Raw genomic sequence first — 18,558 nt, 5'->3', positions numbered from 1 at the left:
GGTTGTTATAGATTAACAAACATAAATAGCTTTTAAATTTCTACTACAAAGACAATTATAGACTTATAGTTATCCTATATTTGAGGAAAACAAAATCTTTAAAACCGCTACCGTTCAAACAAAGGTTTATTCTGATTAGTTTCTTAATTTTACTTTTAAAATTTTCTATTACTTATTTTGGATGATATATGTAAGTTGTTAGAAATTATAAGGAAATTGTCATATTTTCAATATTTAATAGTTTTATCTTTTATGACATCATGGGCTTGGTTGATGTTTGGCTATATGAAAGCTGAATTTGGCTAATTCTTCATATATACAACATCGTAAAGATGGGAATTGAAGCCTTAAAACTGATAAAACGTAGTTGATCTTATTCACATAAAACGGTTAGTCTAAAAACGCAAAGAAATAGTTTTTTGTTGTGAAAACGTATTTCGAATGATTTTATAACTTAAGAAATAAGTGTCAATATAAGAGAGAAGTAGAAAATAGAGAGAGTTTTTGCATTGATTTTGTTGTGATCTTTTTTGGTGTACATTTTACAATGAATTTGATGGTATATATAGAGAAGAAATATAGAGATGTTTAGTGATGGTGGTCTCCACATAAATGTTTTACACCATCCATTTATAAGTGGGAAGTGTTGGTGATTTTACACCATTGACTTCTTAGTGGAATGTTTGTTGAATTTGATTTTCATAACACTCCCCCTTGGAGACCAGCGTCACTATTGTCTCTTGCGTAATATTTCTTGTTGCCTCGTTAAAAACCTTTCCAGGAAAACCCAGTGGGAAAAACCTTGGTAGGATAAAAGAGTGCAACTTCGCAAGCTCCTCCTCAAATAATCAGGATCACGTCTTACAAGTGTTCATCACCATAGATGTATGACGTACTGCCTCGTTAAAAACCTTATCATGGAAAAACCCATTGGGATAAAAACCATGATAAGGGAAAAAGAGTACAGTAACACATACTCCCCCTGGAAAAGACTTCATAGGTCTCGTAGATGACGCATTCCAATACTTTGAACATGCTTTCTAAATGTAGAAGTTAGAAGCGCCTTTGTGAATAGATCTTCTGCATTGTCACTTGAACGAATGTACTGAACGTCGACTTCCTTATTCTTCTCGAGTTCTTGAGTGTAGGAGAAGAATCTTGGAGGAATATGTTTTGTTCTGTCGCTCTTGATATAGCCTTCTTTGATTTGAGCAACACATGCAGCATTATCTTCATATAGTCTTGTTGGCTCTTTTTTGATGACTAATCCACTTGCTTCTTGAATATGGTTAGTCATAGATCTAAGTCATACACATTCTCTATACGCTTCATGAAGAGCAATGATCTCTGCGTGATTTGATGAAGTGGCTACTATCGTTTTCTTTTGAGAAAGCCACCAGATTGCAGTTCCTCCAATGGTAAAAACATATCCAGTTTGTGATCTAGACTTATGAGGGTCCGATAGATATCCTGCATCTGCAAAACCAACTAGACCAAACTCGGAGTTTCTAGAATAATATAATCCCAAATCAATTGTACCTTGAAGATAGCGGAAGATGTGTTTTATCCCATTCCAATGCCTTCGAGTAGAGGATGAATTGTACCTTGCAAGCAAATTAGTAGCAAAAGCAATATCTGGTCTAGTACAATTTGCAAGATACATAGAATGAGAAAATTCCATCATCATCATCTATCTCATTTTTAACCCATATTTTTCTATTTTGGGTATAGTTGATCTCATGGTTTTCTTTATTATTTTCGTCTTCAAGACTTTTTCCGTCTTCAGGACTTTTCTCTGTATCCAACTCTTCAGGAATCTTCTCATTTACTTCTCCCAATTTCTTTTTCTTACGGGGATTTTTATCTTTTGAGCCCATTGGTCTCCCCCTTTTCAACTGAACTTTAGGTTCATTTATTTTTCCATCAGTTTGTTCTTCGGGAACATCAATTCTAGATGGAACATTCGCAGCGGGTATATAAGATTTTGTCACCCTTCTTGTATCAGTGAATGCATCTGGTAGTTGATTTGCTAAATTTTGTAAATATACAATTTTCTGAACTTCCAGTTCACGTTGTTTCGTAGGGGGATCAAGGTGCAATAAAGATGGTGTGCACCATGTAATATCTTTTGGAATTTCATTAATTCCTCCCCCTAATGCTGGGAATTCACCCTCATTAAAATGGCAATCAGCAAAACGTGCCGTAAACATATCACCAGTTTGCGGTTTAAGATACCGAATTATACTTGGTGATGTAAACCCGACATATATTCTCAATCTCCTTTGTGGTCCCATTTTTGTTCTTTGTGGTGGAGCTATAGGTACATAAACCGCATATCCAAAAACGCGGAGATGGGATATATCTGGCTTCTGGCCAGAACCTAATTGTAATGGGGAGTATTTATGATATGCACTTGGCCGTATTTGAATTAGTGCAGCAGCATGCAAGATTGCATGACCCCATACCGAAATTGGGAGCCTTGTTCTCATTATTAACGGTCTAGCAATAAGTTGAGGGACCGGATGTTCAACCAAGGACTCAGCCATGCCATTTTGTGCCGTTTAATCAAGGACTCAGCCATGCCATTTTGTGTATGAACATGAGGGACCGGATGTTCAACATCAATTCCTAATGACATGCAATAATCATTGAAAACTTGTGAAGTAAACTCACCAGCATTATCAAGTCTTACTTTCTTTATTGTATAATCAGGGAATTGTGCTCTCAACCTGATTATTTGGGTAATGAATTTCGCGAAAGCCGAATTTCGTATGCTTAATAAACACACATGTGACCATCTGCTGGATGCGTCAATTAATACCATAAAATATCGAAATGGCCCGCACTAGAGGTGAATAGGTCCACATATATCACCATGTATTCTTTCTAAGAATGGTGGAGATTCATTCCCAATTTTCGCTGGTGATGGCCGAGTTATTAGCTTTCCTTGAGAACAAGCATTACATGAAAATTCTTTTGATTGAAAAATCTTCTGGTTTTTCAATGGATGGCCATTTGAATTTTCCACAATTTTACGCATCATGACTGAACCTGGATGCCCTAAACGTTCATGCCAGATTTTGAACGTATTTGTAAACTTCTGGTTTACAGTAATATATGATTCAATCATATTTATTTTTGTGGAGTATATTCCGGAGGATAAAGCTGCTAGCTTTTCTAATATACATTTCGAATGATTTTATAACTTAAAAAATAAGTATCAATATAAGAGAGAAGTAGAAAATAGAGAGAGTTTTTGCATTGATTTTGTTGTTATCTTTTTTGGTGTACATTTTACAATGAATTTGATGGTATATATAGAGAAGAAATATAGAGATGTTTAGTGATGGTGGTCTCCACATAAATGTTTTACACCATCTATTTATAAGTAGGAAGTGTTGGTGATTTTACACCATTGATTTCTTAGTGGAATATTTGTTTAATTTGATTTTCATAACATTTTTTTCTTTTTTCTTTTTTAAAGAAATTAAAAATCCATTCCCAAAATCTAAGCTCAACTGGTCCTAATAACTTGATCTGATTAAACACCTGCTACATACTCTTGATATGACGCGTGTCCAACAAGATAGTGTTGGATCGTACAACATCTTAGTTTCCACCAGTTCTATACTTTTTTTTTTTTTTTTCACTGAAAGATTTTCATTATATAATACAAGAGTGGAATACATGGGTGGAATACGTTTTTGGGATGCGTTTTCGAAATACAATACCGGCGGAAAACAAAGAAATCCCCGGAAGCTAAAGCCCGATACACGGGAAACATAAGAAAATATACTAAAGTCAAGAAGTGAAGCTCTCGAAATCATCGAAAAAGTCGGAGGAGAACAGAAACCGCGGAAATAAGAGCTCAAAGGTCGCAAGCTAGAGGACCTACCACCGCAAATGGAGAAGGACCAGGGATAGTGGAAACCGCGAAGACATATCCCAACTAAAAACGATTATCCCAAACATATGAAAACGCCGCGAATCTAATACCTAACCACCTAGTCTTCTAACGAACAAGTCTAAATCTAGAACTTTGCATCCCCACAAGAGGTTAGCCTTACAAGAACAGAAAAGGAACAGACCACGAGAGAAAACCTACTTATTAATCTAAACTAGAGGCGGTGGAAGGAGACACACTTAGAAGATTCAACGAACAAAGAACAAAGAAGAGATAATGCGAAAGCTATCCACAACTAGCCAACACGACCAATCCCCGGAGCTTTCTAGATATAACAAAGAGCAAAACCATGACCCAGCAATTCCAAAGACTAAACCAACAACTACCAGAAGCTAACACAAACAAACAGCTAAAACCATCCGATAAGAGAAAGGCAATATGAGTTTCAACCCGACAAGGAACAGAAACGAAAAGTCTCTGTCACCTCGCAACCACCGGCGGCGGCCAACAACAGACAAAGCCACAACCTAACATCCGCAAGAGACCACCACACCAACTCTTAAAGCAGATCCATCCGCCACCACTTCCAGAAACGAGAAACATGCCTCTCCAAAAACACCACCTCGATAAGCACCGGTAGCTCCTCCACAAAACAGATTTTGTTCTCGAGAAAATCAGATATGAGAAGAGACTAAAATCGAAGGCCATGTCGTGACGAGGAGAGGAACCGCCAATTCATAGCACCACTCAACCCAACCTTAAGCCAGAAGCTTCATCAAAAATGAACCACCGCAACCTAGAAACCCATCTCGCCTTCTCGGATCTTCAATCACAGCCTCACCAAACATAAAACGAGAAACAAAAGCAAAACTATAACAGGGGCGAGGAGGCCGGATCCGGTGCTAGGAGAGCCACCGCAATCCAGCCTCAGATTCTAGAACTTTTTTTTTTTTCCACTGGCGGCTGTCTCGAGAGAGAAACGAAGACTAGGGTTTTTGTCTTGTTTCTATGTTCGTAAGGTTTTACAATTGACCAGTTCTATACTTCTATCATGATTTAAAAATATAATAATCAGTTTGCGCGGATAATTAAAACCCGTAAAGGTTGAGACAAGGGTTTGTTTGGGTCTCTTTGGCCCAATAATATTTAAGCTGAGTAAAGTGGGCTGAGAACGCTTTTAATTTGACCATCAATTATTACTATCCAATAACTTAAACATCATCAACTCATCTGAAATCTTGTAGATTATTTTAAACCCATACAAAATTATACTCCAACAACTTCTATTATTACTATGTTGAAATCCGCGCTCCGCCGCGGGATATTTTTAAATGATTTTTTTGAATATTGAAGAAATTTAAATCGGAGAAATGATTTTAATTAAATATTTAATAATTAAATAATTTGAAGGCAAAAAAAGAACCAAATCAAATTTGAATGTTAAACTGAGACCAAACCGTAAATCAATTTTAGTATTCAGATAAAATTTGTATCCTGAAAAAGTCTGAAAACGATCATTTTTTTCTGGAAAAACAGATGAACAAAAGAGAGAGATAGATTAGATAAACAGTTAAACGGAGAGGAAAAAAAAGAAAGACCTTTGCTTTCATATCTGAAAGACTTTCACTAATGACAGCCAATAAGAGACGATTGTTTCACTGTATGTCTAAAAGAGTTTCTATCACCGGAGTGCGGGGGAGCTATGGCGGTGTTCCGCAATCGAACTCTAAATCTCCTACGTCTTTTTCTCAGCGATTGATGTAATTGGAATCTGAATTCAGTGCCCACAAGTAAATATCTTTCTTTCCTCTTATTTTTTTCTCAAGTTTCCGTTTTTGTTTTCTCCGATTTGAATATATCGTCGATGAAATCGTTGAGCTTTTATTTTTTGACAAAAGTTATGATATTTGATTCGATCGGACTTATATATATATGGACATGCCATAGCTGTATAGAACTCATGACTTAGATACTTGAAAATATGTTATATGGAATGATCATCTTTGATTTTAATGTTCCATATGCATACTTGATTTATATGTTGAAGAGACGTAAAAGGCTAAGAGATTTGTTTGTTTGTTTGTTATAGGAGTATAGAACGTTACTCAAATGATTTTTAGTTATTCATTAAGATCTATGATAACGCTTAATAAATCTTATAATATTTTATTGCAATAGTTCTTAACTAATTCGATTTGTATCCAATTTTATCCAAAGGGTAAACATTACAAGTAAGGGCTTGACTGGTTTAAACGTAGCGGTTGCGGTTGTGGGAGTTTGCGGAAACGGACGATTGCGGTTTCAAGCATTATTTAGCATTTTGACCGACTGGTTTAGCGGTTAAAAACGAATACGTTTGCGGGAGATTTACGACTGGTTGATCAGCGGGTACAATAGCGGTTAAACCAAAATTTACCAAAATAAATTTAGTATATGATTATAAAAAGTATAAAAACACCAAAAACTATAATTATGAAAAAATATAAAAATTTTAAACATGATTAATGATTAAAAACCATAAATAATTATTCAAATAAATTTTATATTGAAAACAAAAATAATTATTAATATTGGAAAATTAAAGTTAGATAATTTTTTTTTTAGAATTAACTTGAATATATATAAGACTTGATAATATATATTTAAATTTGTTCATTTTTCTTTTTCAGTTTCTTTCCTTTTTTTAAACCAACCGCACCGTCCGCAACCGCAAACGCTTGCGGAAATGAGCTTTTAAAATCCAGCGATTTCGAACTCTTCAAAGTGGCATGGAACAGTTTCTATGATTGGTACCAACCGCTAACAACCGCAACCAACCGCTAACAACCGCTAGGCGGGAGAACCAATCAAACCCTAAATTGAAGTCCAACAATCCTATTCTAAAACATTAAGCCCATATGTTAGAGCCCAAGAACAAATGAGACAATATTAATAAAAGCAGAAGGGATGATTATTGGCCAAAAAATATGATGTGTATTAATCCAAATATTTTTATTGGATGATGATTTTAATGATGTGTCATGTCCAGAACACTCCAAAAAGCTGAGGTGTCAGCACTGGAGAGAAACCTAGTGTTTATAATTTAATGTTTTATCTTTACTTAAATTGTAAAAAAATTTACTTCTAGGGATTAGTTTTTTATTTATGTAATTAGACTTTGTAATTATAATTATAGTCTCTATTGCCAACGTTAATATCTAATGAAAAGGTGATGTTTCAAAAGTAAAATTCTAGTATATTTTTCAGTTAATAATTTATCTTCGTAGCAAAGGTATTTTTTGAATTTTTTATTTAGTGATTTGATATAATTAAATAAAATTTTAGAACTTGATTGTTTACTTTTATACTATTCGGAACCAATTATTACAAAAAGTATCATTACCATGTGCACTCTAAATATAGTAAATTTTATAAATATTAAATTTTACTAATTATTTTATATCTTTTGCAACTTTAAAGAATTAATAATTAGAATTTTCAGAGATCGTATTAGTTAGAGATGCTGAATTAATTACCATGTTCAATTTTGTTTAGTACTTATATTTTGATTATGTATCAGTTTTAATGATGTGTTAGTTTGAGAATAGCTTGAAAAGCTAATGTGTAAACACCAGTAAAAAACTTTTAATACTATCTTTTTGTAAATATAATAATTTTATAATTTAAATTTTATATTATCACATATTCTTGACATATTATATTTACAAAAATATATAAAATATTTAATTCTATATATGATATATTAATTTTTTTATATATATATGTAGCGCGGGCCAATCTGTCAATCTTCGGGCATAACTTTCTAAAATCCGTAATCCGTGTAGGATTGCCCGCAAGATCCTTTTTTTAACGGATTTAATATTTTGTGTTCATAACCGGACCGGACTGGGTTAAGCCCATGAGTTTAGGCCCATTTTGATATTTCTATATAAGAGAATAATGTGGAAAAATGAAAGGTTCTTATTGGATATTTTGTGTTCATAACCGGACCGGACTGGGTTAAGCCCATGAGTTTAGGCTCATTTTGATATTTCTATATAAGAGAATAATGTGGAAAAATGAAAGATTATTATTGGATATGAAAAATGAGTTGTATTATTTAGAATGTTTTCATTGGTCATTCATTTTAACTGAGGTGTCAACACCATAATGTTTAAAAAAGCTGAGGTGTCAACCTTTGGAGAGATTCAAGAGTTATTATTGTATTGATTACTATCCAACAACTTCAACAAAAACATAGAATATCATCACCTAATCGTTCGCGCGGTTAACTATAGCCCGTAAGCCCATCATTGCAGATCCAACCAATAAACTTTTTTTTTTTTAATTTAAGAAACATAGATCCAACCACTGAAATCCATCCTATAATCCACCTGAGTTATTTTGTTAAACAAAATCAACTAACAGGACAACTAACCAAAATGATAACTGCTAGAAAATAAGAAGCTAGTTATGTTTTTTCATATTAAATAAAAAAAAAACAGTTCTCCTAAAATATACAATGATTGTGCGATCAATTGTGGAAGTTTGAACCTTTGTTAAAATTTATTAGCATTATTGTATGAGATAAACCAATATAATTAAATACCGAATAGAGACAAATTCAAGGTTTATATAGATTAAAAAAAGGTATGCCAATTAGTGTGTATACCTTTGGTGAGGCAATTATTAGACATCTTATCAACACATTGATCCTAATCTTATTCTTTTAAATATTTGGCATGAAAGATTAAGCCAAATGATTGATCGATGCCTTTGGTTAGGTAAATCCTCGTGAACCACACTACACTGTTCTTTTTGTATTGGATTATGAAATAATATAGAACACATTTTCTAGTCTTATTCAAATGTCATAATTAGGGTTGATTAATTTAGATATAAATATTTTCTACTGTTTTTCGGTTTCTAGAAAAAAAATATGTTGATGATGAATTTCTTTTACCACTTTGAAAGTCGAAGACTATATGGGAAACTAGACACGATCATGGTTTCCTACATCCAAAAAAATGAGAAAGATTCAATTAATCTGAAACTATATTGATATATTTTAGAACAAGAAAAGTAGGTGCGCCTATAATAGACAGAGAAAGTATAAGACATCTTTGTTAAAGAATTTAAAAACTATTGGTAATAATGCATGTTTGTAAGCCACCGTTTAATCAATTATTAGACACCAAATCAGCACAGAAATCCTATCTTTTAGCATTCATATACATACATATCTTGGGTGCAAATTTAAGAAACATGCAGGTATATACTTGTTGTTGTCTAACATATATAATTATTTTCTTGTATTGTATAAAATGAGCAAATTTAAAATGTTTAGATTTTCATTTTCAAAATTTTGAAAGAAAAAAAAATATATATATATATTTGGTCATTAATCAAGAAGTTAAGTTTTCTACATTTTGCATGTACATTTGTATATGACAATACGACAGTACTAATCGCCTTTGGATACCTGAAATCAGTATATGCTGATTTAGATGAATGCAATGACATAGATTTGAACCATGTTACAAAAATTCAATTGACAATGAATCTCATACTTTATACATCACCGTTCACCTCTACGCATCTATATCTACATTTACAACCTACCAAATAAAATAAAAACAAAAGAAACTCTAACCAACAAGTTTGTCCGAAAGTCAAGACCACAAGGCACAAACGACAAAAGAAAAAACTAAGACTAATAAAAAAAAACAGAGTTTGTTATCTCTACAACAAGATTCGAGCAAAATGATGATGATGTTTAGGATCTTGAACGATCATTTGTTTGGATTTGATTTCCTCAGCGCAACGCAATGCCTTTTCGATTTGATAACCTCCTCCAATGCTAACCTCTCTTTCAAGATGACAACAATAACTCTCGAACACAGTCACATTAACATGTAGCTTGAATCCCATCAAGAACAGAAACTCTAACTCTAACTTATTCAAATCCTCTGTCTCTAATCCACCTACTTTCGCAAAATATGAATTCCTGTAATTCCTGAAAAACAAAGAGAGAAACCAATTCAGAAAAAAAAAATCTAATTAAACATAATTCAAGTTTTTAAGGAAATATTTTTATTGGATACTTACAAATCTTCGACGTATTTAGAAGCGATCATGATGGTGGTGATGAGGAGACGATGTACATTGGTGAGACTGATTCTAAAACTAGGATTGGTTTGACAGAACCGGTCAATGTAGACATAAGCTACCACGTAAACCGAAGGACCGGCTTTAGTGTACCGGAAAATTCTCTCTAGGTACGATTGGATTGTCATATCAGGGATTTCACGGCAATCAAAGATCTGAGTTTTGCCACCGGCGCCGGAGGAAGGCAAAGCTCTCCTGCTAATCCTCTCGTTTCGAGTCAGAGTTCGATCGATCAGTGACGATAAAACAGAGATAACCAGAGGTGTCTCGGAATTGTTTTGGTATGAGTATGAGTAGAGATCAGACCGGAGTTTCCTCGGAGAGATTGTTAAAGAATTCGAAACCGCCATTGATGTTTTTCTTATTGTTTCGTCGGAAAAATAACAAAGTTTGATCAACGAGAGGAAGAGAGGATTTGAAGTGATGAAGTGAAAGGGAGAGGTTTTGTTGAGGTTTTATATATAAGCCTTGTAATGTAACGCTTAGGTGTACCTTCCTCTTCGTTTCGTTTATTTAAATGTATGTTAATTTTACTAACCTTCGTGTGTATTATATCGTATAATAATAGTTATGTATCATGTAGTAACAATTTAAATACAGTTTCATTTGTACGGTAGGTCAATGTTTTGATTATTAGGTATGATCAATATTTCAGAATCGGATCTCAGTAATCCTTGTTGAACAAGATTTACAAGTGTACGAGGAAATGATGTTTTAAGATTTGGAATTAATTATTGCATCTAAATCATATTATTTCAGTTTAATTGTATAAAAACTAAATGATTGTATTGATTCGAAAAATCCCGGTTTCAAAGCATATACAATCATAAAAGGTTATATGCCTCTTTTTGTATCTTTAATTTTTATCAATCATATTGCTTATTTAGAAAATTATTCATCGCTTTAAGTAGGTGTACATGCATTTAGGAGATCAAATATTTATAGTGATGAATTGAATTGTACAGTTTTTACATTGTCCGAAATAGTTGCAATATCACAAAATACACAAACAAACAAGTACAAATCTCTGAAACACGGAGATAAATTAGACGCAACAAATATTTAATACATACCTATAGTTTTATAGATATACAACTGGAAGAATTTTCAAATGGAATTTTGTGGAAAAAGAGAAACGACATCGAGTTTTGGAGTCATATGGAAGGTGGAAAGAAGCTACTAAAACAAGCAATTCTTTTATTTTTTATAAAAAGCTAGTAAGAAAAAATAATAATTTAAAAGATTTGTGTGTCTCTTTTTGTAAGCCAACGTACAGATATAACAGCTAGTTTTTCCATTTATATTGTAATTTAATTATTATTTAAATATGTTCAATAACCAAATCCAAAGTACTTCAAATAAACAAATCCCAAACTAAGAATCGCCGCCGACAGTTTGGTGAAAGGTGAAGAGAAGTCAGCGTAGTCGAAAGTCTCTGTGACAATCAGAAGCTTAGCTTCGGGAACCACCTGATGACACGTATACTATCATTCACACGTGTGAATCTTGTCAACTTACTTGTAAAGTTCGAAATACCAGACGGCGACCCACACGTGCGGTTGTTCCATCATATATATGAAAACTTCTTTTTTCATGGTCACTTACCGGATCAACATAAAATTACTCCAATTATAATCTTCTTCTTTTTTTCTCTTGCTAATTGGTATTGGAATGGTATATATATATATTTTGGTGAGCGAGAAATATATATAGACATATAGTTATGAGAAATATAGATTTTACTAGGATATGACCCGCGGTACACCGCGGGTTAATTATTTGATTTTTTATCGTTTTATAAATCGATGAATTTGTTGTGTATAATATTTTTTGTTGTACACCGTGAATCACATGCGTTGTAACTAAAAAATGAAAATTTTAAGTTGTATTTTTTTTGTTTAGTGTTTAAGATTGTATAATTGTATTTTTATTTGTTAATCTAAGATTTCACCCGTGGTATATTATCCCATAATAATATCGATCCAAACCCGTCCCACCATATAATCCCATCATGTGAAATTAAACATTATTTTGTTATTTTTAATAATATTCTTATTTAAAAGACATATAATTCAAATCAATTTAAAAGTTTGCTTTCAAATAGTTTCCATAATATATATAAATTAGTGTATGTTTTTGGACCAAGCCGTAAAAACAATTATAATTGTATCTTAAAATACTAAATAATTGTATTTTGATTTGTTAATTTTAGGATTTCACCCTTGGTATATTGTCCCGTTAATTTTAGGATTTCACCTGTCGTATACTCTTCCGTCTCGTAATGCACCTCGTTCAGTATTATTTTAAAATTTTAAATATTCATATAATCTCTTAAAATTTTGGTTAAGCTTAAATATATCATTGTAGTGTAGATAGCCCATAAGGCCATATTCAGTGGCACAACTGCTGGGGTGATCTTGAGTAATAAAAAAATAGAAAAAACTCCAACAGTAGAGCATTTGAGCAAGATCTCATCTTGAGTTGGATTGTCTCTCTCTTACCCCCTCATGTAATATCATTATATATATATAATATTATTATAATAACTTTAAGATCAGTTGCTCCATTGTAGATGGCCTAAGGCCTTTAAATGAAATGATAAACAAAACCCATTATGTACACGAAAGGAGTTCAAAGAGTGTGTTTGCGTTGTCGTGTCATGTGGATCTTCTCGTCATCTTTGTGTGTGTCTCTCTCTCTCTCTCTCCCTCTCTCTCTCTCTCTTTCTCTCTCTATTGAGAAAAAAAGAAGATAAGCTTTGAAATCTCAGAAGAGGGTTCGTCTTCAACATGAGGATTCGATTCGATTTGATGTGTTTTGAGCATCTGCCTTCTAATCGTCTGCGTCTTCTTCCTCGGGCTCGCCCTTGATCCACCGGCCTTGAAATCTGATAAAAAAAACGACAAAACTGTTGAATTGAACACTACCAACTGTTATTCAGTTCTTAAAGAAACTCCAACATAGGTAATTTAGTCTCTCTGAGTATATATAAAATTTTGTTTCTAGAATTGAATTTTGAATAGTTTATTCGTATTTTATGATCTCTTAGCCTCTTAGTTTGGTAATTAGACTCAAGTAATGATGTTGCAATTAAAGGCATGTGAAAATTGTAAGAATCAGACGAAATATTGTTAAATGGTTCAAATATAGTGAATTTTGTTTTAGTTTATGGTCTCTTAGGTTGATGATTCAATTCAATGTATAAATTAAAGACTTACTTTCACGTTTCAATAGATTGGCAGAAATGTTGTCCACTTTCACAACTTCATCCAAAGTTTTCAATGCTTCTGTATTCTCCTCGGGTTATCAGCTTTTCAAAGCGATTAACATGTTTCTTTCTCACTGAAGCAAGAATCGTTCACTCTGTAAAAAAAAATTGTGAGCATTTGCAGATAATGTCTTAAAAAGAGTAATCATACTATAGACTCAATTTTGGCATCTTACTTGCATATCAGCCAACACCATGTCCAACGTCTCACCAAATCTTCCTGTGTATGATTTTCAGGTATGAAGGACCCTCACTTCAGGTTGCCATGTTATCTTGTAGGGTTTCACATCTCTGAGAAATACAAAGGAAGCCGCCATTGCTAGATTTGATGAATGAAGGAGAATATGAAGAAATGAGGTAATTGCTTGATGATGTAGAAAATCGACTGAATAGCGATATTTATAGAGAACTTAGATGTCTAGGGTTGGTCAAGTCAATTTGAGAAAATTCTTTGAGAGCAAGTAAATAACTAAGATACGGGAAACTAAAAATGGATTTTTAGCTTAATCACAATGAATATAACAAAAGTTTTAAGGAAAGATTACAATTTTGTGAAGTAACAATATATATTCGATTGAATATGATGGAAGATTGTAGATAATTTTGTTTAGAAAATCTTGTTTGATCGAATATGTAGAGAGAATATGGTTTTAAATAGATACCAAAATTAAGGATTTCATAGGATTTGCATTTATCGTGTAATCTTTAAATCATTAATCACATGTTTTGCATAAATCTAAGGCAATATCCTCATTTTTATTGTTCATTTTATTTAGGAAAGAAATAGAATTTGCACTAAACTCATTAGCACCTAAATAGGAAACGATTTACACCGGAATTATATGTTTGTTATAACTACTAAATCAATCATTTTAGGAATTCTTTTAGGAAAGTCTCATAACTATAGGTCTAACGTTTAATGCGGATCATTGAGACATTGTTAGGATTTGGTAGATTAGGAATGTAACTAAGCGAATATTTAGTCGAATTACTTGATTTTTTTTTTGGAAAGTCTCATTTAAAAGAATTCGAGAGTTTTGATTGGCTATTGAATCGGGTCAAAAAAAAATTCCAGGTCAAAATCTCACTAATTACCCGATCCGATTGGTTTTGAGCAAATTTGTACTTCAAAAATGTTAAGTATATTAAAACAACAAAGGTACAAGTCAACATCGGTCGCAGAAGAGAGTGGTCTATAAAATCCCACCGTCTAAATAGGTATAATATACATGTTACTATCAACAATACATTGCATGTGCAATGCATATATTGCCTTGAGACAAATCAACTTATCAAGTTCTGTCGTCTTTATGGAAATACCTAGTTTATGTAGTGATGTATAAACTATATACGTCATTCTTTTCATTCTTTTATTCTTGTGTGGATAACTGAAATCCGTATGGGTAATAATAGTCCACTTGTAATATATATGGACGCAATAAAAACAGAAGTTATAAATGGTCTAAAAATCGAAAAAATAAAAAAGCTATACCAATCTACCACTACCGAACGAATGAATTGCTGAATGCAAACAAACAAATTAAATTGTGAGGAAAGTAGAATCTACAATCAGATTTATTGAAAAAAATATCAATGGCACCATCAATTCAGATTCCAAAAAAAAAATATGAACCACATATCATCTCTTGATCAAACTATAACTACTTGTACGTAGTCATTGTCTACTTGTATGTATCCCTACACTATATTTATTAGAATGACAAGAAGTTATGTTCTTTCTACTTTTCAACAAACTATATTACACTGAGTTCGTTGGAGTGTATTGTTTTATATGCGACGTATACATATATGCTTCTATATATTAAACTAAAATTGTCTTCATCGATTTTCATTTTTAGTTGGATTCTACCTTTGTCGTTGGACTCTAGTGTTCATAATACTGTGTCATGATCACTACTAAACTGAGATATAAAAATATAGGTTTCAACTGACAACACTAGCTAGGAAATAATTTAATCATATATATTGAACAAAAAATTTAGAATGAAAAGGAATATGAAATGATATGTTGACGAATATATATTTAACCGGAAGAAAAAAAAACATGAAATGGTAAAATATTTAACCGGAAAATGGAGAATCATAAATTGTTGAAGTTGAAAATATATCTTTTGTTTAATATTAATAAATATTACAAATATGTAGACTTATACAGAGATAGAAAGTAAACCAAGACTTTTGGCCAACAATCGCTGAATTGAAGGATAGTGGGTTTAAGATGATGGTCGCGACTCTCCATAATGCTGATGAAATTCTTATGAGAATTGCCGATGTCACTTGGATTTGGGAATACATGAAAACTGGAAAAGGTCCTTGTCATTCTACCAAACCGAGTACCTAAGCGAGACCAATTATTTTTGTCAACGGAATTATATTAATCTAACTTTGATTACAACAAACAAACAAAGTTGGAGACTCTTTGCCAAAGAGAAGTTTTGTCCAATGCTTGAAAATGAGATACAATTGAAAACAAAGCTTGAAAACGAAACGATAGAAGGTTAGATCCGTGGAAAATAATCGGAAACTCCATTGCGGGGGCTTCGAGAATGATCGGTTTGAAGTCGATCGTCAACACTCGGTCTTGTAAGATATCCGAGGATGATGCTGGTTCTGTTGCCAAAAGAGGCGAGTGAACAACTTGAGCTCTAAATGCCATCAAGGCTGAGCTTTTAGATACACTCTCCATATCGGAGAGGATAGATGAAATGGGTCTCTTCTCGAAAGAGAAGGAAGAAGGACATGATTTCTCCAAGAAGGAAGAAATATGTGAAAATGATCTCTCCATAGCGGAGGAAGGTCTCTCCATAACGGAGGAAGGTCTCTCCATAGCGGAGGAAGGTACATCAGTAGAAACACCGGGAAGGTTGCCAAAAGAAGCCTTGGTGAGGCAAACAACCAAATTGGAGTCAATTGGGCTGAGAAACAGGCCAACAAATAAGACTGAGCTCACTAGGCCCACTAAACTGGAGGAAAGCGATGGGCCCATCTCCATTGTCTTGGAATCACGTTTAGCTGAACGGTGGAGGAGAACGTCGCCGGATACACATGGCTGACCGGCGGGACAAACTACGGTAGAGGAGGAGGGAGAACAACTGATCTCCGAAAGTGAAAGGAAACTTGCGGACGACAGAGGAGAAAGGAGAGAGATGCAAGGAAACAAAGAGGTGGACGGAGATTGCGATAAATCCGGCGGATCCGGTGGATCTGGTGGCTCCGGCGGGTGGAGAGGGTTTGGTGGCTCCGGCATAATCCACAATCGGAGGTTAAGGAGAGGCTTGAGCAAAGTTTCCTGAGATGTCGCAGTGGAAGGATGAAACCAGAGAGCAGAATTCGAAAACGTGCAATACGCCATGGAGCGATGAGTTGAACAGAGCGATATCAGAGGAGGCGTGAAAGATCTCGCCGGCGAAGCAGATTAACCGGCGGAAGTTGAAACGGTTCTTCGGAAATCTTTGGACGGACCCGAGAAAGTCGAGAGAAGAATCGCTCAGGCGAAGAAGCAAACGGAGGACACTCGCCAGTGGAAGCAGAACATCTTGGCTTGGAAGAGCGGCTACCTCGGGCGTCGGGCCTGGGAGAGAATAGCTAGGGCAAACTCTTTTCCAATTTTTTTATATAAGCGAGACCAATTAATGAACAGTTTATTGCTTTGAGCTGTAAAAAGTGAATGTAGGATGACCTTTTTTGTTTTAGTTTCTATATTTATGAACTCCATTATCCTTCGGTTATATTATGTAAATAAATTATTTACAGAAAAACATTTGACAACATGTTAATATCATTCACCACGAACATACGTTATGCAACATTAGTACAGTTCTAGTAATCTTAATTAAGACTAATTGCAAATAAATAAATAAAACTCATGGGAAATTGACGTCATAAGATATAGATTGCATAAACCTAAATGAATGTGAGGATTAAAGAAAATAAGTTTACAAAGCAATACAATCATATACTTTTTAGACTTTTTAGTAAAGTTGTAAGTTGGTGACTGATTAATGTTTTCGTGTGAGTCAAAACGATTATGATTGAGGTACCCCCTATTTTACCATAGGTATTTCATATAACGCAATTTTCTGATTTGGTTTTAGCCAAGAGATCAGCTAGCCAGAGATTCCCCGGCCCAATAAATATAAGAGTCTTTAGGGTTAAAAAAACATTTGGGCCTTTTACTATTGGATTATTCATATTAGTTTTTTTGGGCCTTATTGTTTTTTTAATAAATGTTAGGCCTTTTTATATAAGAAAAAAATTAAAAGGGAAAATGAGTCTTAGACATTTGCACCATTGCCCTACCCACTTGACCCGGGCCTGGCTCAGAATTAGTTTTGTTGGGAGTTTGCATCCTTCTCGTGAGATCATCGTAGTGATGCTCAAATTTGTGTTCTTTTATTTACTAGAGGATAATCCGGGCTACGCCCGATATATTTAACATTTGATATTTTAAAGTTTGTTAACTAAATACTTTGTTTTAGTTTCTTTAGTATACACTGTGAAAAATCATACTATAATGTTATATTTGACATTTTGTAGATAAAACATATATGTATGATACTATTAATTTTTAGAATTTTTTTTTAGTATCACTGCCACAGTATTGGTTGCTTGTTTTTTATGATTATAACTTTTGAGTTGCTCAAGCTAGATGTCCTATTTCTCATGAGTAATTTTGTTCTCCATTATAATAACTTTGGATGCATACAATGGTATTCGAAAGCACAATTAGAATCTTGAACTCACAATTACCATCTAAGAAAACTCTTTCAAGTTTATTGACACAACACCAACACTGGACGCCTTTGGAACTGTAGTGATGTTTTTATCATACTCTTTATTTAGATTCATTTTATAGAAGTTTAATAGTTTTTCTCATAACTTAAATTTCTTCTTTTGGCATTTAAGTAGGTAGTTTCAAAATTACTTTTCAATATATACAAATTAAATTATCTGAACAAATTTGACGCACATATGACATATCTCAAAAGGTTGAACTTTACTCATCCAAGAATTAGCTTCGACTGTTCCACATAGTGCGAGAATGGAGTAAAGGAAATACAAATCTATGAGCTATATAGCAAACATTACAAAGCCTTTGTCAAATTTGATATATGGACGATATAAAGGAGCCTTCAAACGCACGACACTATTCTTATACATTTGCAGTAGATTAACATTTAGACGTTTCTCATATAAATGCAAATGTATCTATATGGAT

General features: G+C 33.5%; 1 protein-coding gene and 2 long non-coding RNA genes across 3 annotated transcripts; 1 reads left to right on the top strand and 2 right to left on the bottom strand.

Annotated features, from left to right (window-relative positions):
• Positions 1-9,409: 9,409 nt before the first annotated feature.
• Positions 9,410-10,608, bottom strand: LOC9312634 (cyclin-U2-2). The gene is made up of 2 exons (XM_002876520.2): positions 9,992-10,608; positions 9,410-9,899 (listed from the first exon to the last, which is right to left on the bottom strand). Exons 1-2 carry the CDS (start codon positions 10,399-10,401, stop codon positions 9,626-9,628), a joined length of 684 nt encoding a protein of 227 aa, XP_002876566.1. The 5' UTR covers positions 10,402-10,608; the 3' UTR covers positions 9,410-9,625.
• Positions 10,609-12,846: 2,238 nt separating this feature from the next.
• LOC110228579 lies at positions 12,847-13,650 on the bottom strand. Its single transcript, XR_002332046.1, has 3 exons — positions 13,496-13,650; positions 13,270-13,414; positions 12,847-12,938 (listed from the first exon to the last, which is right to left on the bottom strand). It is a non-coding gene; the product is annotated as an uncharacterized LOC110228579 (long non-coding RNA).
• LOC110228578 lies at positions 12,932-13,780 on the top strand. The gene is made up of 2 exons (XR_002332045.1): positions 12,932-13,015; positions 13,557-13,780. It is a non-coding gene; the product is annotated as an uncharacterized LOC110228578 (long non-coding RNA).
• Positions 13,781-18,558: the final 4,778 nt, after the last annotated feature.

The sequence above is a fragment of the Arabidopsis lyrata genome (genome assembly GCF_000004255.2).
Source record: "Arabidopsis lyrata subsp. lyrata unplaced genomic scaffold ARALYscaffold_5, whole genome shotgun sequence".
In the NCBI taxonomy this organism is placed as follows: Eukaryota; Viridiplantae; Streptophyta; class Magnoliopsida; order Brassicales; family Brassicaceae; genus Arabidopsis; species Arabidopsis lyrata.
The sequence above is the reverse complement of the archived record's forward strand: the minus strand, read 5'-3'. Positions and strand labels throughout refer to the sequence as shown.